Source organism: Lethenteron reissneri, chromosome 17 (genome assembly GCF_015708825.2).
Source record: "Lethenteron reissneri isolate LAM-NWPU_2019-01 chromosome 17, ASM1570882v1, whole genome shotgun sequence".
NCBI lineage: Eukaryota > Metazoa > Chordata > Hyperoartia > Petromyzontiformes > Petromyzontidae > Lethenteron > Lethenteron reissneri.
This window is the reverse complement of record NC_083795.1, coordinates 10,187,993-10,215,874: the sequence shown is the minus strand read 5'-3', so window position 1 is coordinate 10,215,874 and position 27,882 is coordinate 10,187,993. Positions and strand designations below refer to the sequence as shown.

Sequence of the window (27,882 nt, the reverse complement as noted above, 5' to 3'; positions counted from 1 at the left end):
CCCAGATAGCTCCGGCTGAAATTAAGCCCGATTGTAGGCAGTTACGTCAAATTCCTCAAGTGAAATTTCCCCAAAGCTCACACTGATTTACGTCACAAACCAAGGGCAAATGTAAATTTGACACAACCGGCCGTCGATCAATAAGTGATAGCTACTTGTTCTACAAAGTAGTCTTTTTGTTTTAAACATTTGGCTAAACAGCTAAACATACACCTAATGAGTACAAATACAAAAACAATCGACCTTCCCCTCCGCCCGCCCCCAAAATATTCTCAAGCGTGTGAGGTTGGCTTAGCGCTTGTCAGCAAAGTGAGCCCAGTTTGTGAACATGGTGTCTCAGTGAGGTCTGTAGTTGGTGCCTGCTGTCCACTGCACTCAAGCTAACAGACACCTCCGAAATGCCAGTCAAGTTATCCGTTGGAGCAAGAGATTACAACACCACTGGAAGAGTGGCGAAATAAACTTAAATGTATTCTAAAAGGTCAAAATGCCTTCGCGAACAAACATTACGAATGACATTAAAGTGGAAAACCTGTTCAAATCCCATCCGATGACGATACCATTTTGTGTACATTTAAGTTTACGTCACGGCTCGCTTTCTTACAGCGGAGTTGTACGGCTCTTGCAGTGAGGGCTCTCGCAGGAGACCTCCACATTCTACATTCCGTGTGATAACTTGTCCGGCATTTCTGGGAAAGTGTCTGACAGCTTGACCCGCAGTCCGCTGTGCTGGGCTTGTGCATGTGCCTCAGCGCTGTATCCTCATGGCCAGCTTGCACGCCACGGCAGAGATGAGTGCAGCCCCACGTCCGTTGCCTTCCTCCGACTGCAGGAAGGTGACATCGCACTTGGGCGCCAGCTGCTTCATCGTCGTCGCAATTTGATGCTTGAACCTGCACCGTGAACACACCCGCAGCAGTTGGATGAAATTAGAGCTGAGAGTATGAAGTCGATTAATCGACTCGGCTGAACGTTATAGTCGAAAGACTACCTTTTTTTGTGGTCGTTTACTCCGGCCACGCTTGTGAGTGGCGCGCTGATTATGATGATGACATTGTGAAACCACCCCGTCCAGTAATGCACACAACAGAAATAAGACGGTTCTTGAGCATGGACAGGGAGTCTTTTTCTCTCTTTTTTTTTAGTCAACATCACGGATAGTATGGGGTCAAGTATTTCCAGACAACTGGGGCAGCAGAGAAGAATGAGTGACCTCTCACTGAGGCGAAGTTGACTGGGGGCTTCTGACAAGAGTGCCCTGTCCACAATAAACATTTTTGGGTTAGATCGCGTTATTTATAAATGTGTCGTAACCCTCCACCACCCGACACGGCCAATCAGCAAAAAAGTGTCACGTTGACAAAAGAAAAATAGTTCACTACTTTAGCCCACCGGTGTGTTGAAGTGTGAAACCACAACATTTACAAATGCAAAAAACGTTGATTATGAATAATATTGGTCGCGAAAGCCTACGTGTTAAAGAGTGCCTTGGTTGCTGCTGAATCGAAGAGCACGTGAAGGGGGGTAGATAGAAACAGCAGGTAATTTTTTCTCACCTGAAGACGGCCGCTTGTGTTGCGACCGAAACGTCGTATTTTATTTTATACATTTTTCTACCTACGTGACCAGAGAGTATAGAGGAGAAGTGGGCAAGTCCATATAAGTGATGATCGACGTTTAAGCTGCAGATAATAAAATACGACACTTGTAAAAAAAAAAAGGTGCCATTGAAATAGACGTGCATGTGGCAGAATTCGACTGCTTCGTGAAATCAGCGCGCCTGAAATCACAAGAGCGAGGGCCGGTGTGCGAACGAGCGAGCGAGCTGCTCTCATTCTCACTGTGGGTGCAGCTTGTACACGGAGCCGTCCACTCCCACGGTGATCTCGAGCTGCTCCAGGCTGCCGTTCTCACGAATCTTGTTGACGACCGCTGCCATGCCCGCTGCGCAGAGGGAGGCCGCGCGTCGTGACACCGCCTGGCAGGAGCGCCGTACCAGCCGGCATTCTGCCTCCGTGGGCTGCAGACCCAGCCCCAGCAGCACGTTCAGCGTTTGCTTCATCTCCGCGCCGTCATCGCTGCTGGCGAAATCATTAAACGCACCACACAACACGATTTGAGGGTCGAGGTGAAGGGTTAAAGGTGTCCGCACTGTCACGGCCGTCGTTGGGATGTGCCGCTTCGTCGGTGGACAGTTGTTTGCTCTTTTACACCTGCTCAAGGTGATTTTATGAAGATGAAGTTGCAGCCCTGACGTTGCTTGCCAACTCCACCGTTCGTGGAAGCACTTCCCCACTCAAGGGAGGCGTAAATAATCCCTTCCGTATGGAATTGTGAGCAAGTCTTATGCGCTGTACCCACCAGACATGCACCGCCGATCAACTGCGTTGCATCAATTTATATTGCCGATTGGGGATTTAAGAAACTTTCTCACTGTTACAACTACCGTGAAGGTGGACCAGCAAACCTGTGGTTTGCAAGTCTAGTGGGTTGACGATTGCATCATGGCAGCATCCTGATTTGAGGCTATTTTAAGCACTACGGTATACTATCTGGGGCAGTGGCCGGGTGAATCGGAGGTCAGAGCGCTGAGCTGCCACTGTTGATAACCTGGATTTGAATTCAGGCAGCCAGCCGCCTGTGATTAACAAGTTCTATCGTATCCTAAGTTGATGGTCTCAGCCCACTCACCAGTGACTACAAAAAAACCGATCACATTACATTTGGTGCTGTACTTAATGTGGCTAAAGCCAGGTCTGAGAATGAAATATAGACGTTTACTCTCATTTTGATGGGCATTACTCTAATGGCAAAGCGATTGGAAACATGCTGCCCTCTATTTGGCTGAACAGGTCTCATAAAAACATATCAGAAGTAGTTCTGAAATATGCACTTTTGTGTGCCATTCTCTACACAAAGGGTTGTATTGTTCTCCGATTGTGCCGCAATTGATACTTTGGCTTTACACCGATGACACGATTGAGATAAATTAGCCTCGCAAGAATGCTGTGAGGTGATGGCGGTCGAGCTTATTGAAATGTCATTACTCACCTCTCGATTTGGGACACATATTTGGTTTCAAACTTGAAGTGCGTCTGCAGCTTCTCCGAGGCCTTTCCTCCGAAGAGCAGCCCCTGGTTGGTGAGCTTCATGACCAGCAGCCTCACCAACTCGCCCATGTACTTTCCAGATATTAGCTTTTCAAACCTGGGAAAATTGAAAGGCAAAGCTCATTAAATAGTTGAGAAGCTCTCATAAACGCAGGGTACAACGTATAGGTGGGACACTGCTGTCACACAATATCATGTTTTAACATGTGTTAACATTGCATAAGTGTGATGAATTCCATGTCATTAAGAAATTATGTTAACTGAGTGCATTTTACGCTTTTAGATCCAGCATGTTTTCTTAATTATTTTCTCGAATCATCGTTAGTGGATGTTATACTGATCGTGTTTTGCAATACTGATGTCATCATAAATCGAAAGGAGACTTTTAAACTCCGAACTTTGACTACCTTAAGTAGACAATGTTAGTTGCTTACAGTCGATCTTTATTGCTCCAAAAATTGTCAAAAGACAATCAAAAAGCACAGGTTTTTTTAACAATAATTCGGTGATATACATTCTACACGAATATTTAACCACTTGTCACCCAATGTATTTTACTGTTATGAAAATAATTGAGTACATTTGTTATTTGCATCAATCTTATTGAGCATGGATATGTGTGTTTGTGAGTGGCTCTGAGGTTTGTACATTCCCATTGCAAAATTCTCAATAGTTCGCCATTGCTCGCATGAGCTGCATCCTAGAAGAGGTTTAACCATTACGTACATATTGATCCATTATGCCATGTGAGCTTCAGGCCATGTACTATGCTGACCACACCTAATCTCATTTACAATCGCCACTTATAAACATTATTATTATACCATAAAGAGATAACTCATTCAACATAAAAGAAAAAAAAATCTACTTTGTGATTCAATGACTTGTCGCAAATTGGTGTCACGGTTTTATTCAACAATCTATTTGTTTGCCATTGTGGTGAATGTAGCACCCGTTTATAGCTGCCAGGGTCATGAAAAAACATTTACAAACAATACATTTAAACTCTGATTAATAATTTATTTCACGCTCGATTAGATGCGTGTGTCTTGATTGCAAGATTCGATTCTAAAAGAAACGATAGATGTATTGTTCTGCAGACAAATTTATATAATAGAGTGCTGCGGTGGAAATGTTAACTCCCTCGCCTGGAAGGTTCGATCCCGACCCTAACGTCTGTATATTTGGAGTTTGCGTGTTCTCTCTGTAGTCGCGTGGATTTTTCTCCGGGCCCTTTGATATTCCCCTCCACATTTACAAACATCTGTTGAGAGTATTTGGCTGCTATACATTTTCATATGATCAGCCACTTCGTTGAGCTATCATTTGTGGCCAGGTCGCTTATGAAAAAAAGCTCTATATCTCAGTGGGCCCTACGTGGTCAAATAAAACATTGTTTAGTTTTAAATATAAATAGGTGGTTGGTGTGATCGCGATGACACATGTTGCAGGCAATCACTCTATCACCTTTTCTCTTTAAGTTGCAGCACTTTTATAAGCTGAATCATATCGAACGCAACTCTAAAATGTTCACAATAATACCATTGAATGTAACTTCACGAAATTGAAGTTATACACTAAATTTACCAGATGGCAAAATATTGCAAGAAGCTTCCATTTGTAGTGGACAAAGCACTCTACTTGTTACGACGGAGCAGCTGCATTTGATGGTCGCTCGGAATTCAGTTCTGTGAACCATCTGCTGCTGTTTTTCAGCCGCTATATATACCGGCCTGTAAGTGCAGGTGATTGGCAAAAAAGCTAAATAAACAACGCAATTCCTTGCTGAGACGGCAATCAATCATCTGTATGGTGGCTGATGACGATTTTAGATGCAAGTTTTATGCTTTATGTTGCAATATGTTCATATCTCTGGGTGATGGTATTTAACTTTCTGCCAAATGTAAAGTCCAGTCGATAACTTTGTGTGGTGTTTATGGAAATCCAAGCACGTTTTGAATATGTTAGCGTTTTAAGTGAAGTTTAGATTAAAATTTGTTTTTGTTGTGGAAATGTGCAAGAATATTTGTTGTTGTACAAAAGCAGGTCAAACGCATTGACGTTTATATGGGGCTGCGTTTCAATGATTAGCGCACTCAGCAATGAACTTAGCAACCTGAGCTCAATTCCCGGCCACGGTTAACATGAGTGGTATGTGATAACTCAACTGGTATTGGGATGCTGCCTTCAACCTGCACTGGCAAGTGTGGTGAAGTATGGTCAAAGAAACCCCATGACTGCATGGTATGGGGAGACTTTCATCCAGCAGCGGATTGCAGTATTTTTTTATTTTATGTCACCGTTAATGCCAATCTGATAATCACCTTAATTTCAGGATCAAGTAACCTAAAGTTACTGCATATTACACTTTTTGTTTTGATAGCTTCAACACACCCCAGAAACCAATGGCGGAGCCAGGATTTTCAGGTAGAGGGCCAACCCCTCCAGCAATTAAAAATGATAGAGGAGTTGTTAGTTAGTAAGTGAGGACTTGTCCCTTGATTTTTATTCGACGCGTGTGCGGCGATGGCGCAGCCATCGATCGAGGGTCAAATTCGAGCCGTGTGTGATCGGCATCGCGCTCGCTAAAGGTGTTTTCCTTCAGGGAAGTCGTGGACTGTATACGCAACTGCGCACAATTCTGTGAGTCACTTATAACTGCTTTGCCGTTACTTATTGACAATTATGGACTCAGACTATTGTCCTATCGTCTCATAGAGTCCCTGGCACGTAAAAATATGCTACACAGTGGCAGTGGGGGTCGCAAAATGCCGATTTATTACTAATAAACCCCAATAATCCGATCGAAATGAGGGATTTCGATCGGATCATGGGGGGGGGGGCACGTGCCACCTCCCCCCTCCCACTGCCTGAAACTAATGTAGCTAAACTGCATTTCATATGTTACTCCTTTACATACATTTTGAACAGGCCATTTCATGATTGGTTGTAAATCACCATGAGCCGTGATCCACTGCTGGATAAAGACTTTCCCCGAGCTGCCGCTGGCAATAAATTACAGCATTTTGAAAGCTGAAATCTCATTCAGATAGCACCAAAAAATCCACGGTCCTCCAATTAACCACACCCGAAGTCCGCAGGTCTTGAATGTTTCGGCATTTGTGGTTACGAGCAGCAGCTTCTCCATTGGCCCTAACTCTCCCAAGCCCTCGTCAGTTACTGGCGGGTCGGTGGTGCTAGGCTCTCACAGCTGCTGGCCGGGGTTGTTTGAGGTCTCGTCCACCTTGCGGTCGTACTCCAGGCGCAGGTCCTCGAGTTCGCCGCTGTCCCCGAAGGCCCCCCACTCCATGTTGATGCACATGCGGCCCTCGTCCCCCTCCACCAGATCCACGTTGCGCATCTCCTCCATGTAGCATGTGTTGCACCCCGTGCCTGCACGCGCATGCATGCAGACGCACGCCGCCGCGGTAAGTTTTATGGGGGTGGGGGGGGGGGCCTTGGATAGTTTCAAGGACCCCTTGCTGTGAATTCAATTCCTTCCGTTTGCTGTTTTTACCGCCACCTATGCCACGTGATAAACATTCTTTGGTGACTAACTATGGTTATTTCAGATCTGCTTTTTAAAACGTGATATGCCCCTGTACAACAAACAAATATTGGTTGGTGGTATACAATTATGAAGCTAAATCACAGTTTAAAACCAACAAAATTATTTAAATTTTGATTCTACCACTCTCAGCCTCTGTTTTTGCGAAGAAGGCATATTGCCTTAAGTGCCGCCTGTTATATAGATATTTTATTTTATAACCGTATTATTGGCACATAACATACGGTGAGCGTATGGCTCTCATGATCAAATTACTGCTACCGTATTGCATTTCAATCATAAAGCTGCATATATGAAATATGGGGCCCTCAGCTGTGGCCCATAAAGTCCATGCGTGCACGCACGCACATGGACACCGTCAACCGAGAGCAGCAAGGCTGCGTGGTAATAATGACCCTACGTAGGCTCTGGTTCATTGTCACTGGCACGAGTGCAGGTGGAGTGTTTGAATTGCTGTCGGTTTTACATTCAGAAGGGTCGCGGGTGAAGATGCAGCCGAGCAATTTTTCCGCTCACGTCACTGCTGCCAGAAGAGCTTCCACTCGAGTTAGCTCTCGAGTTAGCTCTCGAGTTAGCTCTAGAGTTAGCTCCAGTGGGAGCCCTTCTCGAGCGTATTTTGGCATACTCTTCCACGCTGGTCAGACGTCTTGCAATAGGCAGGAGTCCCCACACTTTACGCCAACAAGCTCGTCATGCTCCTTGACTAACAGTAGTTTAGTCATTTTTACTGCTGGGTTGACAGAAGTGAGGCAGCAACTCTGGATTGTAGTTACTCGGTGATTAATGTGACACGAGTAAATGTGAATGTTAGTACAAATACGTATAATCCATAAAAAAATATTGCTTTGGAAAGATACTAACTGATAATAAAGATGACCCGATAACATCTATCTCGGTACTTGAATTGTTATTAACTGCTTAATCACGTACATTTGTAAACGGTGCAGGGGTCATGCTCATCTTACCCACAATCATTCCAATCTCCGTGTTGTGGTCCTCATAGTAGCACGAGATCATGGTCGCGACCGTGTCATTCACCATGGCCACCACGTCCATGTCAAAGTCCTGGCCAGGAGGAAAATCATTCACATTTATTCACATTGGCCCTCCTCAAGCCTGCATCGTGACCTCATTTTAAATTAAGGGGGAGGGGGTGTATACAATAACTCAGGGGAGTTACAACGCAGTCAATGTTAAATGCACTTTAAACGAATATTAAATGCTGCAGAGAATGATTAACTAATACTTTTTGTATAGATGATACCGTGTTGGCAGTGGTGCACAAGCACAACAAATATCTCAACACGTTCGTTAGCAACACTGCCTTGACAAAAAAGGATATAAAGGTGACGTTTCGGGCATTGGACCTTCTTTACAGCACAAAGACAGGCCAGAGGTAAAGTCACTCCTAAGGGCTGGGCTCAATCAATTTAATAGATCTTTATTTTTTGTGCCAATATTGCCCTCAATAAAGCCGACATCGGTGCACATTGCAGCAGAACGGGAACGGTGCAGGTGCATGGAGCAATTCAATGCGCCGTTGTTTATCTGTGCAGACTTTTACCCCTCGTCGCTTGATTGCTTCTCGAAGCAGTTCCACCACATTGTTTCCCTCCGCTCCTGTTGCCGTAAATCCTTTTGTCCAGTTTATAAGGATTCCCTGCAACAACAAAAAAACAGCATCTTCAACTGATGTCCAACACGGTCACTTTGAGTATTGCACGTTGCGGTTGTACGTACGTACGTTGAAATCTTTTCGCACCGTACGTAGGCAACCGTGCTAATCGGAGGTGCATGGCAGGTTTTGCCTGTGGTAGGCTCACCTTGTCCAGATCCACGTGTTTAACTGGGAAGGAGAAGGTGAAGCCCAGAGGTAGCTTCTTGTGCTTCATGTTGAGTTTGTCCAGGTAGTTGGCAATGCACTCTGCTATGTAGTCAAACAACTGTTGAATATCAAGCGAGTGACACAAACGCATTGTCTTCCACAGGGCATAGCAGTGGACAGCTCGTGAACACCGTACTTTCTGATTGGTTATGTTGTGTGACTATTCACACAATGGAGGGATGGAGGTGCGACGCTCACAAAAGCGTGGGGAGCACAGATGGTACATCTGCCAGCCATCTCAGTCAGTTAACCCAAAACACTTTTAACACCTCACCAGGTCTCAAAGTGCACCTCGCCTGGCACAAATGCTTTGGTTGATCTAATTGTGATATTGTTATTATTGTTATTTTCTTATTTTTCTTATTTGTTCTATCTACGTGGCTTTACCGAAAGACCCAAAGAATATGTTCTAATTATCACTAAATGGTGAATGACGACTGTTTTGTTGTTGTGTTTCCAGTGTGTCAGTATCCAGCACATGTTTGTTGTGTTTGTTTCCAGTATGGGTGTGTCAGTGGGTATGGGTGATCATGAGCACTAACAGTGGCAAATACCTGACCCGGTCCTGGGTCTCCTCCAGGTCGAATCAGCTTCAAATGAGTAGCTGGTGCAGTGTATAAAACATCAGCACTGGGGAGACAAAGGCGGCTGAGCATGGTGGTGGCCACACCACCCCCTCCTGTGCCGTGCTTGCTCACAGAAGTGCTCCCTAACAGCACTTTACCCAACAGTCTGTTAAAGGCTATACGGGGGATCTTTGTCTTGCATTAGCAATTCCACCCAGCCAGCCAGGCAACCTCAGTATATCTCCATAATGTTTAATGTGAAAACTGATGCTTGTTCTTCAGAGGTAAAATTGCCATTGTGATAATGTTAACCGTGATATTATCTTGACTCCATCATTATGTCATCACTTATGGTATTGTTTACATGCGATTCAGGAAAAGACAACGGGGTTTTGTCAGCATTGTGCTGTCCGTTTTCCCTGTAGGTCGATCTCTCTGTGTAAACTGCACGAACCATTTCACGCATCATTTAATATGTTGACATCGGAACAAGCGCATTTGGCTCATGAGACTTCTGTTCCCTTAACTTAACTGCTCACGCGACATTAGGCAAAACAAAGCTTGCCTGTGGAGATGGAGAGTGTGTGGTGCATGTGTTGGGTTATGAGTGGAAATATTTTTTAAAGGACTAAAAGCATACATGAGCAGAACCCCATTCTGTCTTCACATCATGCTACTATAAAACAAATATATATGCTTTGAGTTTCCGGGCTGGCTGCTGAGTCGGCTCATCTCCACCCTAACAATAACTCTCTTGTTAGTGGCTGCGGGTCGTTGCCACCGAAGCTAGCTGGGTAACTGGTTAAATGCAATTTTCCATGTAATAAATAATTATTGCATTGGAACGGTGTAAGCAGTTCTAAAGTCGTAATAATATATGGCGACACTGAAGAGGTGAGAGTAACGAATACAGAAGACTGACACGGTAAATTAAAATTGATCTCACTCTTCAATTTGCGCTCCTATTAAAGCAATTCTTTTTCCAGAATATTCTTTTAACGCTGTAGAATATAAAACAAAAAGTTAAATACGTACTTTATTGCCATTTTATTATTACATAACAACGCAGATTACTTTTAGTGTTTCAGGTACATTGATTTTGAGAAGATTGTGCAAATGACAGATGTCTCTTATATTCCATTGCACAGCAATGGCTTCTCTAGTTGTATAAATAAATACATAAACGGAACTCCTTTGCAGAACAATTTTATCAAGTGGCATTTGTTTCCACAAGCAAACTCTGAATGCATAATACATGTTTTTTTGGGTTAGATCGCATAAATATATAAATGTGTCGTTAAACCTGCCACCACCCGACACAGCCAATTCGTAAGGTTTGTCACGTAAACAGAACATGCCAAGTCGTTACTACTGTCGGCCTGGAGTAGTAATTACGGTCATGGCTGCATGACATAATGCCTTATTATAAGGGGGCGTATCTGAGGTAAAGGTGAAAGGCGGATTCAGTCGAGAAGCTCCGGGAACAAGCTCGAAGGTTCTGGAAAGGGGGCGTGGCCAGAGGTGGGGCTGGGTCCTGGCTGCGTCGCTGCTCATCATCATCTCTCCGTCTCCGATCACGTGGCTGATCTTCTGGAAGACTCTCTCCGTCGCCACACTGGTCGAACAGCTTGCGTAGCGAAGCCGGAGATGGGGCTACATGTTAGGATCGCCTATGTGTTGCTGCGTTACGTAATGTATTGCCCAGTGTGCTCTTAACAAATAAGAAGCCTTCTACTCGACGTGTCTCGGAAGTCACTCACTACACTAGTACAACACACCGGTGTGTTGGAGAGCCAAGCCACAACATTTACAATCTATGTACGACGTTTCGCCAGTAATTACAACTAGCTTCATCAGGCGACAGCCAGATTTATAGAGAAGTCTAACTGCTTTGTTCCTTAAATACTCTGGATGGGTATGATTTTCTGGGTCTCGACAGCAAGAATCAGGGGTGCCACAGTGTCGAGATTTTTTCTCCCTCGCCTGGTATGGAGGTCGTGGTTCGATCCCGACCCTGACGCCTGTATATTTGGATATTGAATGTTCTCCCCGTAGTTACGTGGATGTTTCTCACGGCCTCCAGTTTTCCCCTCCACATTTAGAAACATGCGTTTAGAGTATTTGTCTGCTATAAATTTCCACCTGATAAGCCACCTCGTAGAGCTATATAATTTGTGACCAGGTCGTTTCTGAAAAATACCTAATCGCTCAGTGGGCTCTACCTGGAAATTAGTTTTTATTGTGGTTTAATAGAATCTGGCAAATGTTGTTGGATTTACTGATGTTTTTGGCAAGAGCACTGAATATAATTTATGGGACTCCGTTCAGGGCAAACATCCAAAAGCAATACTTTACACAAATACGTTATGGCACATTCACGACTGACCATCTCTGCAGTGCCCGTCATGACGTCCTCGGGAATGCAGTAGAGCTCATTCTTGGTATCCACCCTCCACTCGCCCTCCTCGTTCTGTCCCACTTTCACGAGGATAACTCGGAAGTTTGTTCCACCCAGGTCCAGCGCTAAGAAGTCACCCACCTCTGCAAAGGAGGTTCACACCAGGGCCCGGTATGAGCCATATCCGTAGACACAGCAGGTACGGTACAGATACTGTTAATTGAAACAGGGAATAAAAAGTTGAACACGTAGGCTTTCGCGACCACTATTATTCATAATAAAGGTTTTTGAGTTAGATCGCATAAGTATAAATGTGTCGCAACCCTCCACCACCCGACACGGCCAATCAGTGAAAAATGTGTCAAGTTAACAAAACACTAATTAGTTACTCCTTCAGCCCACCGGTGTATTTGAAGAGTGAATCCACAACATTTATAATTTTAGTACCATGTTTCTCTGGTAATTACATCCAGCATCTTTGGGCGATTTGCCAGAATCGTGAAGCCATCCACCTGCTTCCGGTCTTAAATAGTGCAGGATCAGAGGCGGATGTGGAGGGGTATTGTAATTTTTAATAGATTAGTAATCAGTTAATTAGTATGTGATTCCTCTATAAGGAAATGTAATATGTATTGTGTATTCCTTAATTATAATATGCTTCCAGGCTGCGCTAAGTCTGTAGCTATCAGAGCGGTTAAAATGATTGGTATTTTTCTCGATTTCGATGGATTCTCTAATTAGTCTGGGCCAGTTCTAATTAGCTTTGCATAACACTTCAACGTTATCAAAATCAATTGAGTGTCCTTGTTGGCAATCATGTTTTGCCACTGCTGACAGCTGTGTTTGAGAGAATTGAATGTTCCTTTGGTGTTCTTTTAGTCTTACGTTAATGTTACGTCCCGTCTGTCCAATATAGCATTTACCGCACAAGCAATTGATCCGATATACACCTTATTATGAGGGAATAAAAAGCATGCGAACGCACGGATTCTAAAACTTTTTTTTAACGTGCGTTTGTCCTTCGGAAGTAATTCATCAGCAATGATCGCATTACCTTCAAAGTTGCACAACGACATTGTCACTTGGCGCATGATGCGAAGGTGTCATGTGTGATGACGTCATCGGGAGTGGGTAGGTGACATGACATCATTGCCTTGGCCGGTAAGGCTTATCCTCCACGCGCTCGAATTTATCTCCATATTTTTTTTATCAATGTGGCTGGATTTCTCTAGCGAAAATGTCTAATAGCAACGCAACTTTATTCGAAACCCTGCGTTTACACTGGATCTTCTTTGTGACAGTTATCGTGTTACCCCCATTATAGATCGACATACGAACAGCCCGAATGTGTTCAATCAACTTTAAACCTCAACTGCAAAGGCTTCAAAAAATAATTTCCACAGCTCACCAGAGCCGTCAGGGGTGGAGCGGACATAGGTGGGCAGCATTTTCACACTGGCTTCCTGGTGGGTCTCCAGCCGAAGCCCTCGCTCCATCTCCCTGCGCATTCTGTGCATCACCTCCTCCAGCTCCTGTTGGTCCAGCACAAACTCCAGCAGCAGCTGCTCCACCTGCAGCCCCGCACGCACAGACAACAGACACACACACCGTTGCAGCATTCGCAATCCACTTCAGCAACATCCGTGCAGCTCCTTACTATTAAAATTCCTTCCCTTTATTACTGCTAACCCTACCTCCTCCCTTTGCTGCTACTAATCCTACATAATGCACGGGCATAATATGACTTTGAGACCCCCCCCCCCCCTCCTACGCATTCCACAAGTAGTGACTAATCCCATATCTGCATTTGCCATAAATATGCTAAATTCTTCTGTTGATATGCAAATTCCTTTGTCAAGGCGCCCTTCCTCCTCTAACCCAGCTTAATTATACGCTGCCAAGCTTGGTGGTGCTCATTCAGACGCTGTCTTTCCGACAGACCTGTTCTTCACCTGAGGACGGCTGCTTGCGTTGTGGCCGAAACGTCGTGAGAATTGTATTTTATTATGTTTTATTTTTATTATTTTATTATTTCCCTTCTACGTGACCTTACCGAAAGAACCAAGAAGAACATCCGTGTGCTGTTGCATCCCTGCGCCTGTTTATGCTCATGCATTGAATCCCATTCACGGCACCGTCCAGCGACCATTGCTTTCGAGCGAAACTTCCCCGTCAATCTACGCTGAGTATGAGGTCGCTCTTTCTCCCCAGCTGGGCCCGATTGGAAAGTTACCTGTGCTCTTGACTTCCTGCCCTCGTTCAAATTCAGACTGAAGATCTTCCTGTTGTTACTCTTCCTATGACTGACTGCCTCATTTCCCTTATTATAGATTTGCGCATTGTCTCTGTACCGTGTATTGAGATTCAATTGCACTTAAATTATATATTAAGTATTTGAATTGTACGATATAAATAAGCAAAAATTTTTTTTTCAAAGGTCAAGAACCTCCCAAAAAGTTCTCAGAAATAGGATAGGAGCTGAAGATGTTTCCGTTGACTAATTGCCATTATTTTTTCATGTTATATTTTGGAAGGAACAAGTTACCATCCAATGTATTTAAACAAATATAACGTATAATGTTCCTTTGAATATCCTTGATCCCAATGTGTTCATAAACATAAAGGTATCACCATGAATGTGCAAAGCATTAACCATCTGAAATGAACTTAACAAAGAAAGCAAAGATGATTCGTTGGAAGATACGTGTGCTGCTGGATAAAGGCCTCCCTCTACCATTGCTACAACCAATATCTCTCCTGTGCAGAAGCCAGTCTCAATGCTTCATCTGCATGGTGGCTGACCTCTCAGGCATCTTTTCTCCTTTGGATGTCATTGTATCATCAGCCTCGTCCATTAGCCATCATCGCGACTCATGATGTATACTCCCTAAGCTACTTACTTTCCTTATTTTTCAATGTGAAGTTTACCGTTCGTGTTTGTTCCATGATCCATGTATTCCTCTTTCTGCAACAGTGTAAATACAAACACACAACTCTCCATACTTCTCTGTGCAGTTTAAAGCTTCTTTTCCTATTTTATTTGTCATTCATGTTTCTAACCCAAATGTCATAAGCATGTAATGTATACTGATTGCTCATAATTTCTTGGAGTGCACTAGTATGTTGCCATTTATTATCAAATTAAGCTTTCCAAAAGTACTACATCCTACTCTCATTCACCCCTTAATCTAATTTTTTTCTTGGATCTGCCTTCGATACTTACCATAGATATGCATATCCTGCTGCAAGTTTATCGTGTGTATATTGTACCAAGCTCTGTATCCTTCTTCATTGGTTATTTGTAATTAACTACATCATCAGCAATTCTGTAATGGTGCATCCTTTCTCCACTTGTTTTTGCCCCTAATTTCTTCCATACAATTTTTAAAAAATATCTTTTACAGTTGATGTAAATAGCCATGAATAGTGTTATTTCCTTGTCCGATTTATACGCTGCTACTTTATGCAATATATGGTGATGTGCCTCTTTCACATCAGTGTAAATTTTTATATTTAATTAAGGCTTGTGAGAGCTTAGTTTTCATTTAATGGTATGCACTTGTATAGCCTAAAAAAGGCATGTTATTTGATGTTCGTTAGTTTTTTCCAGGGCCTGATTCATCTTGTGTATTTGTCAACTCTCAAAAAACGTCATAAATACAGCTTGTTCTCTTGGTGGGTTGGCATCTAAATTGTCCATTATCCAGTTCTATTGATATTCATGAACAATGTACCGTATATATTTCAAGTACGAACTATGTACAAACTATAATATAACAAGCTTGGCAAATGCTAAAGTCTAAGCTAATCTGCCTACAAGTTTCCATATATGGTTGCTTATATTTTGTGTTAAACCCTAGGCGTAAACTTTTTATCACCTTGCAGTGATTGTAAAAAATGTTGTAACGCCTCAGAGTGCAAAGGTAACAATAAAAAATTTACCCGTAAAAACAAAGTTTTTCACTATAAATCCTTTATATGCGTGGCATCGGTTTTATTTTATTATTCATTTCTGTTTTTCTTGAGTAAGAGTTTCATTTTTATCACATTGGTATTTTAAATTAAATATGAAACATTTTTTTTCCTAAAAAGTGGAAAATTTTGGAAAAAAATTTCACGAAAATAAATTGTCACGGACAACGAGTCTGTGTGCAAAATGTCAGCTCGATAGGATCACGGGAAGTGGGTTAAAAAAACGACCGAAAGATTTGCACGGTCGTAAGCGCACAAGCAAGCAAGCAAGTGAACTTAATATAAAGGATTTAAAAATATATGATTATTTTCAAATAAAACGCATGCACAGGTATTGCATCTATGATCGAACTCACTCTAAAATCTTATATGAAGGCGCACATTATTTGCTTTTGATTGATTCCAACATTGCCTGTACAAAACAACAAACATTTTCATCCTTAAGTGTATCTGGATTTCATTCCTCTGAAAATATTTAGCTTAGATCCTTGCTGACATTGTATTAAACGTACCTTCCTGTTTCAATATTAATGCTGTGGTTGTCATATATTCACATGTCCCTCCAAAGTTCTCTAAATGCGAAAGATGTAACACTGAAAAATTAGCATAGTCAATTACTTTGCACAAATTCACAGACAGAATCTCACCTCCGCCTCGTGGTCCATTGAAATGCTTCTATAATGATGGTGGTTTCCGATATAAAAAAGAAAACAAGATATTTCAATCAGGTAACTTTCGTGACTAAGGACATCCAGACGCAATCATCTCCTTCAGCTTGCTGCCTCCACGCCCTGACACTCTTCGGATAGGGTCTCACGCTGCAAGTGAAGAGTGTCACACGTGTTGCCCAACCCCTTTTGGCGGCACTGCAGTAACAAATGGCAGCAGAGCAGAGACCTCCCCAACTGGGTCCCTTTGAGCAGTCATCCCCAAAAGGGCAGCACCATGGTAACATGTTTATAACCTCGGTGCTCAACAAGTAGATCGTGAGGTGCAGAATTGAATATGTATGTATGGTCCACAATGAGATGGGTTTTTTTCTTCTTGGTTCTTTCGGTAAAGTAACGTAGAAGGGAAGTAATAAAATAATAAAAATAAAACATAATTGAATAATTCTCACGACGTTTCGGCCACAACGCAAGCAGCCGTCGACCTGGTTTTCACCTGAGGACGGCTGCTTGCGTTGTGGCCGAAACGTCGTGAGACTTATTTTATTATGTTTTATTTTTATTATTTTATTACTTCCCTTCTACGTGACTTTACCGAAAGAACCAAGAAGATGAATCCCTGCAGTCACAAAAGCTTTAAATCGAGATGGGTTTTTTTGTTTACTTTGTCTTATGCCTGATGTTAAAAGTGCACTCCAGTCAGGACTGTGTTGCTTCTTCAGTGACAATTGGGTGACTAAAGAAAATGGGAAAGTCATTATTTTCACATTGTTTATGAATAAGAACCATAATTTATTACGTCTGGTTTTGGTAAGCCCGTTGAACGTGATGGCCATCAAGTTGTCATTACCTGCTATGCAATTCAACCAAGCAAGTGGCCATGAATGCCACTTGATTTAATCAAGACCAACCCATTTGAATCCATATGAGGAAAAGAGCCACCTCCAACAAGGATATGAACACCACTGGATGCGAATCCCTCCATCTGTCACGATTCCACCTGTGTGTGAGCTCCCACGTGTCACAACACCAGTTGGATATGACCCTCCCAGATATTCGAGTTACTTTGAATATAACCCCCCCTACCATAGGCGTCGCAACCCCCTCTAGGATACAAGTATGGTTACCTCTGCAAATACATTTTAAAGTATTCCAATTCAATGTTCCTCGCATCTGTGCTGGATAAAATAAGTGCTGTATTAAGTTTAATGCGGAGGCTTTCCAGAACCAATACTATTCATCATTGAGTTTTGGGTCGCCTAAGTAAAATGTGTCGTAACTCCACCTCCACCCAACACGGCCAATTAATAAAGGTGTCACCGTGAACAAACGTACCAATGTATTACTGCTTCCGCACACCGGTGTGTTGGTGAGCAATCCGCAACATTTAACTAATTGATACGACATTTCGCTGGTATTTACAACGAGCATCATCAGGCCGGTGCCAGAAATCTGAAATATCCAGGGTTATTATCCGAGTGGCCAGTTTGCATGTTGAAATTCCGAACCTTAGGTGAAAAACAATTCTCTAGTTTAGCATATAAAGCGAAAACAAAATAAAACAAACTTGAGGCGTCGTATGTAGTCAAACATGTTATCACTCAAATTGGGAAGTGTGTAATGCATGCGAGCTGCCAGTGGGTGGCGTGAGATTGATTAGTGGCGTCGTGTGACCCCGAGTCTCACGCCTTAATGCGTGAGAGCGTGAGGCTCACGTGTGTCCATGTGAGTCTCATGCCTTGATGCGTGAGAGCGTGAGGCTCAACATGTGGACCCATGCATGAGTCCCGCACGAGGGCACCGAGTGGCCTCATGCTCCTCGCGGGAACTCTGCCCACCCCGCAACCCCTCACCGCCCACCCCACCCAACCCCCCCACCCCTCCAACCCCCCCCAACCCTCCAACCCCCCCAGCCCCATCCAACCTCCCCACCTCCAAACCCCCTAGCCCTCCCCACCCATCCAACCCTCCAACCCCCGAACCTCCCCAACCCTCCAACCCCCCAACCCCCGTCCACCCTCCAACCCCCCCAACTTTCCAACCCACCAACCCTCCAACCCCCCCAACCCCTCCAACCCACCAACCCCCTCCAACCTCCCCATCTCCAAACCCCCTAGTCCCCCCCACCCATCCAACCCCCCCACCTCCAAAAACCTGGGCCCTCCCCACCCATCCAACCACCCCTCCAACCCCCCAACCCCCCCCAACCCTCCACCCCTCCAACCCCCCCACCTCCAAACCTTCTAGTCCCCCCCACCCATCGAACCCCCCCACCCCTCCAACCCTCCAACCCCCTCTACCCCTTTAATCCCCCCAACCCCTCCACCCATCCAACCCCCAAACCCCTCCAACCCCCCCCACCCCCAACTTCCGCCCCCCACCCCCCAACCTCCACACCCCCCCCCCCCAACTCTTATCAACCCACCCCCATCCAACCCCCCCAAACCCCCCACCCCTCCATCCCCCACTCCCCCAACCTACACCCCCCACCCCCCAACCTCCTCCTCCCCCCACCCCCCCAACCTCCTCCACCCACCCCCCCAACGTCCTCCACCCCCCCACCCCCACAACCTCCTCAACCCCCCCAAACCTCCTCCACCCCCCAACCCCCCCAACCTCCTCCACCCCCCCACCCCCCCAACCTCCTCCACCCACCCCCCCAACCTCCTCCACCCCCCCAACCTCCTCCACCCCCCACCCCCCCAACCTCCTTCACCCCCCACCCCCCCAACCTCCTCCACCCCCCACCCCCCCAACCTCCTCCACCCCCCACCCCCCAACCTCCTCCACCCCCCACCCCCCAACCTCCTCCACCCCCCACCCCCCCAACCTCCTCCACCCCCCACCCCCGCAACCTCCTCCACCCACCCCCCCAACCTCCTCCACCCCCCACCCCCCCAACCTCCTCCACCCCCCACCCCCCCAACCTCCTTCACCCCCCACCCCCCCAACCTCCTCCACCCCCCACCCCCCCAACCTCCTCCACCCCCCACCCCCCAACCTCCTCCACCCCCCACCCCCCCAACCTCCTCCACCCCCCACCCCCCCAACCTCCTCCACCCCCCACCCCCCCAACCTCCTTCACCCCCCACCCCCCCCAACCTCCTCCACCCCCCACCCCCCCAACCTCCTCCACCCCCCACCCCCCCAACCTCCTCCACCCCCCACCCCCCCAACCTCCTCCACCCCCCACCCCCTCAACCTCCTCCACCCCCCCACACCCCCAACCTCCTCCACCCACCCCCCCAACCTCCTCCACCCCCCACCCCCCCCAACCTCCACCCCCCACCCCCCACCTCCACCCCCCACCCCCCCCAACCTCCACCCCCCACCCATCCTTATCAACCCACCCCCATCCAACCCCTCCCCACCTCCAACCCCCTAGCCCCCCCCCACCCATCCAAACTCCCCCACCCCCACCCCTACATCCCCCCACCCCCACCCCTCCATCCCCCCACCCCCACATCCCCCCGCCCCCACCCCGACTCCCTTGGCCGTCATGGCGCGGCTGTCGGGCTGGACTCTGGGTCAACTGCAGCTCGCACAGCTCAGCAGTGCCTCGGACCACGTAAGTCGATGCCTTCTCATCGTGAGGAAGAAACACAACGCACGCGTACACACTGTGAATTGTAACCACAACATTGATCACTAACACACACACACAGAGACATTAACACGGTAGACCTTAAGACAAAAGGCGGATGCTGTACTAGGCGAGACTTGGTGTGCTACCCGCCTTGGTAATTATCGCATCGTGAACAGTCTCCGTTTATTTAATCGCAGGTAAATGATTTATTTTGCCGAAAGAATGCTCGCTATAGCCTATGGCAACCACAATTAATTTGTGCCGGGGATTCAACGAGTAAAGTCGGGGGCGCGATTCTCAGGTTGAGGCCCAGTGCCGGGCTCTCATCAGCACTGCCACCGCCGGCTTTCATCTCCATCATCATCATCAGCATCATCACTAGCCGTGATCAATCCACTGCTGGATGAATCTACCTCGCACCCAGGGTGACCAACTCACTATCCGACCCGCTACTTCATTTCCTCCCTGGGCACATGTGATGCCGCTGTGAAACAGGCCTCAGAACCATATCTGTCGGTCATTGTGTAACACTCATCGTCTAAGCAGCACCAATCGGGGTTACTAGAGGGCAGTATATTCTTGGTTCTTTCGGTAAAGTCACGTAGAAGGGAAATAATAAACTAATAAAAATATTAAACAATACAAATCTACCTTCTACGTGACTTTACCGAAAGAACCAAGAATATGAATCCCTGCAGTCACGAAAGCTTTAAATCTAAATATTAATGAAAAGGTAAAGGTGTGGACCTGAAAGAGCTTGCTAACGCCACTGTCGGCGGAATGCCCTCCATTAGAGCGACATCTGAAGAGCTCCTTATAGATGGGTTTTTGGCCTCCTCTTCCACGCTGGCCAAACGTCTTGGATGAAGTGGCAGTCCCCAAACTTGACTCCACTACTGTTGACCTACCGATCAGCGTGGAAGAGGAGGACAGTATGTTTCACCTGTCAAACGTGCTTCTAAGTTGTTAACCGCCCAGTCACCTGTAAAGGTGAGCCCTAATCATTTTGCTCGAGTTGGATGACGTCAAGGTGTGTATGCTCATGTGTGGTGGCTTCCCTAAGGCATTTGGTTCGACCTATTTAGCTCTCGACGAGGCTCAGATGGACATTTGGTTTTGGCTCTGCGACTTAGGAGATGGACATACTCGCATCACTCGCCAATGATGTCCTTGGTCAAGAATTAAAAGGTGGCCTTGTTCATAGCTCAGTGCGCTAAGCGTTGCGCCACCGCTCCACAGTATAAAACATTTGTAATCGGGTAGAGTTGGGTTTTTTTAAAACCGAAACTCGTAAAAAGATGGAAACACAAGATGGATCCTTTCTCAGAAGTTCAGCCTACTACTGTATAATGTTCTGATAAATTACGAAGGTGGTGGGTTTTTAATTTGTGTTTGTAACATGGATTTATAAAACATGAAGAAGAAACACCTTCTGTACTCTTAGTTCTTTTAATTTAATTTTTTACCTACGTGACTTTATCGAAATAACTAAGAGTATGAATCCTTGCAGTCACGAAAGCTTCAAATCTAGACACATGTTCTGGTAAGTTAAATTACCAAAATTCACCCTGTCAACTCAGCATCACTAAATACTAGAGTAAAAAAAAAGTGTTTTAGCTCTCTTGCATAAGGCCGACACTTCTTTGCTGCAGTAGGATTGTGTTAGAACTGAGAGATATACCGCCATTATATAACAATGTGTTATGTTGCCGTTGAGTGTCATCGGTTACCTAACATTCACTTTACTGTTCGAAGTAAAATATCTTTAAAATAGTTTGCATGTTAAAACGTTTCTTGAAATTGTAAGATGCTTTAGTAAGGATAATTTTCCGATGTGGTGTGATGAGACACCAGAGTGTACAGATGTCGCTATTAATTGTAATCTATATTGTGTGTCTCCATAACATTTCTTTCAGGAAGGATTTTTGCTCGGTGATGTGAGAGAAGATGAGGTCAGAAGCATAAGTGATTCGAACATTAGCAATGTAGAAAGCAAGCAAGTGTTAAGTAAGTGCACCAAAAAAACATGCAATATTCACTGAGGAAAATGTATTTACAGTGATATTGAAATTGTACGTTTTTATTTTGTTTTCACAGGTATTTACAGTCATATCCCATGCACTAGATTGGCCAGGTGAGTGAGTTCCTTAATAATATGACTGCAATTGAGTTGCTTTTGGATATCGAAATTTGTATGACTGCCAATGCAAAGCTTTTACAAATACCACTTGTGTAATACTTTTGCTTCTTTTGTTTAAACAGTTTTTACAACAGCGTTGCTATCATTAATGAAGATACTCTTGGTAACATTATTAAGAGCAAAGAGAAGGTGAGTTGAAAACGTGAGCATAAAATAAACACTACAGTGCTTTACTAAAACTTAAACATAGGTACTTAGTGCACATGTTATTTTGGAAAATTCTTAAAATGATTAAGGTCTAATGTAACATTGACTTATCCGTTTCCAGGAAGTTATCGGATTTTATAAATTTCGCTGGGAGAGTGACCAGAAGATTTCCTTCCGGGAACAGTTGCTGCTACAGAGGCTACGGGACACACTACAAGTGCCTGACCTCGTCTTCCTGCTCTTCACCATGGCGTCATCCTCAAACCGTGCCACTTACACCATGGAATACACACTCTTTAAGCCTAATGGAAGGTAGATGTGCAGGTGCTAAATATTGGACGTTTTACTTTTTGTCTGCATTAGTTTTATATTTCTAATTACAGTAGTAGTTAATAGTACAAGAGCAGGTGGTGGATATTAACTTAATTTTATTATTTGCTGTAAAATGTCTTTAGTCTGATTCATAATTTACGAATACTTTTTTGGCTTTTGTAGTTTTATATTAAAATAAATTAGTATGGGGAGAAAAAATACTATTGTTGGGTGTACATTGAGATTGTCGGGTGAAGGGTTTGACATATGGCAGGCAAGTGTGTTAAAAAAAACCAGCCGAGTATATGTTGGAAATATCAATATCACTCGCGCATCTGCAGCACTCACCCCTTTATGGAACCCTTTGCGATGACATCAGCCATATGTTTACAGAACAACCTTATTTTTTCATGACGTACAAGTGCACTGCCATCTTTTAGAGCTCTGGCTGTTACTAGTAGAAAATATTGTCAATGACTTATTTTATCATCGAAATGTATTTATTACTGTCAATATATAGAATAAAAATATGGTTTTCATAAAAGTCTCTTACAAACCTGAAGTAATTCTAGATATGCAGTTTTTACAAAATTTTTATAGTGTTCTTTTATATATTATTGAAGTTTAAGAACAATAACATTCATAGAAAATGTATGGCACTCAATATAAATTACACGCTTGATTTTGTACTGTCTAATAGATGTTTAAAATGTACCTCATTAACACCCTTATTCTGACTTGTCTATAAGGTTTTATGAGCGAATTCCCATGACCATCAGTAATTTGGGACAAAGTGGGTTGGAATCCTATTGGGATATTCCTCCTCCCTGCCATTCTACCACTTGCAGGAATCTTCTGTCCAGGTTTGGGCTCGCATATATTCACGAAAGTGCAGTCATGAAATGATGTTTGCAAAATATATTTTAAATGTTTTTGGGTTTACCGCCTATTCTCCTTGTCCGACTTTTGGGTCCATGTGCTAGGAGCTTCTTCAGCATATGGAGCAAAACTTTGACATCATGTCAAACAACACTTAGTATAATCCAAAAAAACCTTTCACAGTTCTATATAAACTATCAATTATTTTGTCTTTACATTTTAGATCCAAATTTGTGACCAACAATGGTGAGATGCGAGATGTAAACAACATCCTTCAACTGAACACAGAACTGCAAAACAAGCTGGAGGTGAATCTTGTAAAATTATTACATTAAAACATTTACATTATTTTAGAAAGCATTTTTTGTGTAATTTCTGATATTTGATGAAGGAAAATGTTGTGTGTGTGTATTTCGTATAATTTTGATGCCTATATTTTGCCCCCAGCATGCATGCAGTGATGTTTTAGATGGTGAGCGCTCTGTGGAAGTTCTTTTTGCTGAGATTAGTAGCCTAAAGCAAGCCATCGAAGAAAAGAAGAAAGATGCATTGTTGAAATGTAATATTTACAAGATCTCATACACATTCGATCTAATACTTAACCGTTGGTTCGAAATGATCTGCTTTTGATGCTTTCCAAATAAGGTTAAAAGCATGTATGCATTACCTCTGTCTAGAATAGGAGGGGGGTATGGTTACTCTCAATATGAACAAAAGTTTATTCGAAGGTTGTGCTACTATTAGGGTGTGTCGTAGAGAAAACGGCCAAATTTCTTACAGGATTGCTAAAAAATTGACAAAACCAGCGCACATTTTTTTTCATTGGCGCTTGCAGGATAATGGCCCATGAGCCCCTGTCTTCCCTCTAGGGCTGTGACCGGGACTAGCGGTAGCATGCTTGCAGCTTGACGTTTATATCAGTGGCCAACCTATATTTTGATCTATGGGTGTAGTAACCGTAATAATATGCGCCATCTGCTTCAGTAGACGTTAATGATCCCTGTGATGTCATTTACAATAGCCTAAGAGTAGGCTATTGTGTGTTGGCATCAGGCTCCAAATTTGAAAATTACCTATCCCAGGTCACTCTTGCAAATGAGTCTATCCTGGTCTCTTGAGTTCTCACCTGGTTACACAAAATTAACTTAACATTTGGAACTTCCCATGATTTAATTACACGTGACATCTTGTAACATCACTTCACGCACCTTTGTGACTTCCATCTTGCGTAGCTTGAAACGTAGCGTCATAACTAATATACTTCCAAGAACAAACAACATTTTGGAAAAGCATTCAATAATCCACGCATTTGAATAATATTTGTTGTATTTGTTCAATGCAATATTAGGTGAGCGTTCTATTATTTATGTAGTTGAAATAATTGTAATGTGTGTTTGCAGCAGCAACGAACCTTCAGGGAGAGAACAGCTTCAGAGTGAACCACGATTTGGAAGCTGCACTGATGCGGGAGTTCCCAAACTCTGTGGAGATTCGAAGCACACGTGTGAATATGAACTGCACGGTTGTGCTGTCTGACATAAATGCAGACGTTCAGCAAAGAGGCAGGTTGAGAGGTAGTAGAACATCTCCAAATAGTCCAAAACCTGTAAAAAGGGATCATAAAACAAACCATATTCCCACATCATCAAAGTCGGAACTTGTGAAAAAATCTGAAGTTTCCTTGAGTAAAAGTGTCAAATTGAAAAGATCGATTGCCAGCAACTCATCATCCCATGTATTTCCAACTGTAGCTACATCCCAATTTAACCAAGGATCTAGCCTTAATCCTAAAGCAACAAATGTCAAGAATGTAAAATTTACTCCTTCAAAGTTGTCAAGCAAACAGACAGGTGTTAAAGTAAGTATGGGCTTGAGCTTGTCTGAAAAGAAGATTTTGGAGGAAACAGAAGAATTAAAGACTGAGCTTTCCAATGACCATATAGAGTGCATAAACATAACTAGTTCATCGGAAGCTGAAGAGCTGAGGAAAAATGACAAAACAGAGCAATTGCCTTCAACTAGTCATGTTGGAACGCGGTTATCAACAAGAAGCTGTTCAAAAAACGCTCAAAGCAGCAGAGGTGCTACCCAACGAGAAAATGTAGCTACAGAAACATTAACAATCGCCTCGGTGTCACTCGGCGACCGGCGACCGAGCCAAAGTGTGGCCACCGCTAAATTTGGCCCAACGAAGAGGTGCCGGTCCAAAACACAAAATCAGAAGATTGATAGTATGCAAGTAACACGAGGAAAAACAGCAGTAAAATCTATGAAGTATGAGAAAATCTCGAGTGGACAGAATCATGTGAATATAGAAATTGAGACCTTGAATGATTCATTGAATGCCTGCGTCTCCTCAAACTCCCCAACATTCTGAAGCTGAAATGGTCGCATAAAAAAAAAACTTTCGATCTAATGCAATTGTATGTATACCATATTTGACAAATGTACAATTCTAATCTTTTTTTGTAAAGTCATGTGGTTATGTACCTTCCACAGTGATGATTTTTGTGATGAAACCTATTACCATGCATTGACCTGCTTTGCCCCAGCTAAGCCACAGATTACTTCCTATCCTAAACTTATGTGTACTTGATATGGTTGCATCTCCAAATATTAAAAAAACATTGGTACCACAAATGATTCCGCCCCTGAAACGCGCACTGCAGGGGAGGTACATACAGCAAGTGGTTTAAATTCTGGTATCTCAGTTGATGAGTTTTCCCATGGGTGGTTGTGCAATATCAATAATTAAACTCGTGTATTAAAATGACAGCACAAATAATTCCCATCGATAGGCTGGATAAAGTAAACATTGCCTGTAAGGACAACTGTCTCGACATCAAGTTTGTTTAATCAGGTGAGAACTCAATACCAGAAATTTCTACTTTTTAAGGTTGACCATAATTATAGCCATGATCAATCCACTTGCGAGATAGCCTCAGCTGCTGTCACCACTTGTACATTAACTTTTTAAATCGCTGAACTGTGTAATAAATTTCTAGTGCTGTAAGTTAATCGAATCTTATTACAACTTCCAACTTAAAAAAAAACTTTTGCTGTCTTGAACATCACAAGTTATGTGCGTTGTGTTTGTATTGGAGTACCTTCATGTGTTGGGTATGTAAGTGAAGGCATATAAAAGAGTTCAGGAAGGGATCATTGGAAGCAAATTCAAATGCTGTTTTGTAGAGTGTGCGATTATTTTTAATGACTTGTCCATGCAAAATAAAGGCCGTATAATTTAAGCTCGGTAAGGTAACTTTAAATGGTCGGACTTTTAAAATGAATTTCTAGGCACGGCATATTTAAGATTATAGTACCCCATACTGTCTAATGTGATCGTCGTTCAATAATTTAAAACGTAACATTTGTTTTTTAAGTTTATCAGTCGTGTATTTAGTCATTCACGTGGCTTTGTTTAGTGCTAACCTTACAGCAACTAGACATTTGGCCAAAATATAATTGAGAACTGTTCAACGCATACTGGATATGGTGTTGGGCTAAGACAACTCTGGATAAGACTCCCATCAATATAAATCTTTCCTAATGGGACGTCAGGGAGTGCAAGCTGCATCGATCACTGTGTGGTGGAGAGTATATGAAGCCGAATGGTAGTATCCATTACCTCCACGTTCCTGCAATGAGCGAGTTCCCTTAGGACCTTAAGTGACTGAGATCCTATACTGTATCCTTTCCTACGTGCCTTCTGGCGCATTTAAGGTGTCACGCCTGTGTATGTGAAATTACATCATTCGCGTGTAAGGAAACGTTTGTTTTTTTACGTCGTTTAAATCGAATTACTGCTCGACTGATATATTGTACTGTTATGAGAAATGATTAAAGATGTAATGTACATACAACAATGTATTGTGTTGTGTACGTTTTTACCAGCATTCATACAAACGTGCATAACGTACAACATTGATGTAAATGTTTTTTTTAATGTCCACCCCCTTTCAATCCGTTGCTGAATGAAGGGCTCCCAGTCCTCGCTGGTTATGAGAGTTGGTTAAGAAGACCACTCCAAACCAACTCCCATGATCAACGAGGACTGGTTCAGTTATACGCCGTTGATATAAACACATTCCTGCGGAGGGAGCTGGTAGGAACGATGGGTTGCTCGGTCAATGCCCAGGGTCAACGGCGGCGTGGTGTATTCCGCAAATATGCCCGACTGTGAGGGCGGGCACAAGGCGGCGTGAGTAGGTTAAACGTTGAGTTTTATAAGGGCACCACGGGGTGACCAGCCTTTCCCCACCGAGTCCCTCCCCACCCAGCCCCTCCCCACTCAGCCCCTCCCCACCCAGCCCCTCCCCACCCTCCCCTCCCCACCCAGTCCCACCCTCCCCACCTAGCCCCTCCCTGCACGACGGACGGACGGACACAATAATCCCCTGTGGGCTGGTGTAACCAGGAGGTTCCTACTAGTATAAGCCTGGTTCGTAGAGCAGTGCGCTAATAACAACAGGATGTTACTGCATAAGTCATTACATTACCCTCCATTCATGCAATTGCTATTGGTCACGAATGCATAGATATTGCAATACCTCATGTGCATCCTTGGGGAAAATCTGATTTATTATTTGGA

General features: G+C 43.9%; 2 protein-coding genes across 4 annotated transcripts; one reads left to right on the top strand and one right to left on the bottom strand.

Moving 5' to 3' along the window:
- Window positions 1-662: 662 nt before the first annotated feature.
- On the bottom strand, window positions 663-20,557 carry GCK (glucokinase). Of its 2 annotated transcripts, none has more exons than XM_061553113.1 (10): window positions 20,501-20,557; window positions 12,936-13,098; window positions 11,516-11,670; window positions 8,502-8,621; window positions 8,243-8,338; window positions 7,644-7,743; window positions 6,320-6,503; window positions 3,052-3,207; window positions 1,842-2,078; window positions 663-893 (listed from the first exon to the last, which is right to left on the bottom strand). In XM_061553113.1, exons 2-10 carry the CDS (start codon window positions 13,042-13,044, stop codon window positions 749-751), a joined length of 1,302 nt encoding a protein of 433 aa, XP_061409097.1. In that variant the 5' UTR covers window positions 13,045-13,098; window positions 20,501-20,557; the 3' UTR covers window positions 663-748. The 2 variants fall into 2 exon arrangements, with proteins under 2 accessions (XP_061409097.1, XP_061409096.1); XM_061553112.1 differs by lacking the exon at window positions 20,501-20,557 and adding an exon at window positions 16,147-16,303.
- LOC133343468 (BRISC complex subunit Abraxas 2-like) lies at window positions 19,624-27,158 on the top strand. Of its 2 annotated transcripts, none has more exons than XM_061553111.1 (9): window positions 19,624-19,735; window positions 21,670-21,760; window positions 21,851-21,887; window positions 22,016-22,082; window positions 22,222-22,412; window positions 23,162-23,275; window positions 23,515-23,599; window positions 23,739-23,850; window positions 24,695-27,158. In XM_061553111.1, the coding sequence occupies exons 1-9, from the start codon at window positions 19,667-19,669 to the stop codon at window positions 25,666-25,668; spliced, it is 1,740 nt and encodes a 579-aa protein (XP_061409095.1). In that variant the 5' UTR covers window positions 19,624-19,666; the 3' UTR covers window positions 25,669-27,158. The 2 variants fall into 2 exon arrangements, with proteins under 2 accessions (XP_061409095.1, XP_061409094.1); XM_061553110.1 differs by having other exon boundaries at window positions 24,692-27,158.
- Window positions 27,159-27,882: the final 724 nt, after the last annotated feature.

Coding starts and splice junctions, on each gene's coding strand:
- GCK (XM_061553112.1), bottom strand. Junction 7,744..8,242: donor AAGCAATCAAGCGACGAGGG/GTAAAAGTCTGC, acceptor CCTCCTGGCCAG/GACTTTGACATGGACGTGGT. Junction 3,208..6,319: donor AACAACCCCGGCCAGCAGCT/GTGAGAGCCTAG, acceptor CAATTTTCCCAG/GTTTGAAAAGCTAATATCTG.
- LOC133343468 (XM_061553110.1), top strand. CDS start 19,667: ATGGCGCGGCTGTCGGGCTGGACTCTGGGTCAACTGCAGCTCGCACAG. Junction 23,276..23,514: donor TGCAGGAATCTTCTGTCCAG/GTTTGGGCTCGC, acceptor TTTACATTTTAG/ATCCAAATTTGTGACCAACA. Junction 23,851..24,691: donor GAAAGATGCATTGTTGAAAT/GTAATATTTACA, acceptor GTGTGTTTGCAG/CAGCAACGAACCTTCAGGGA.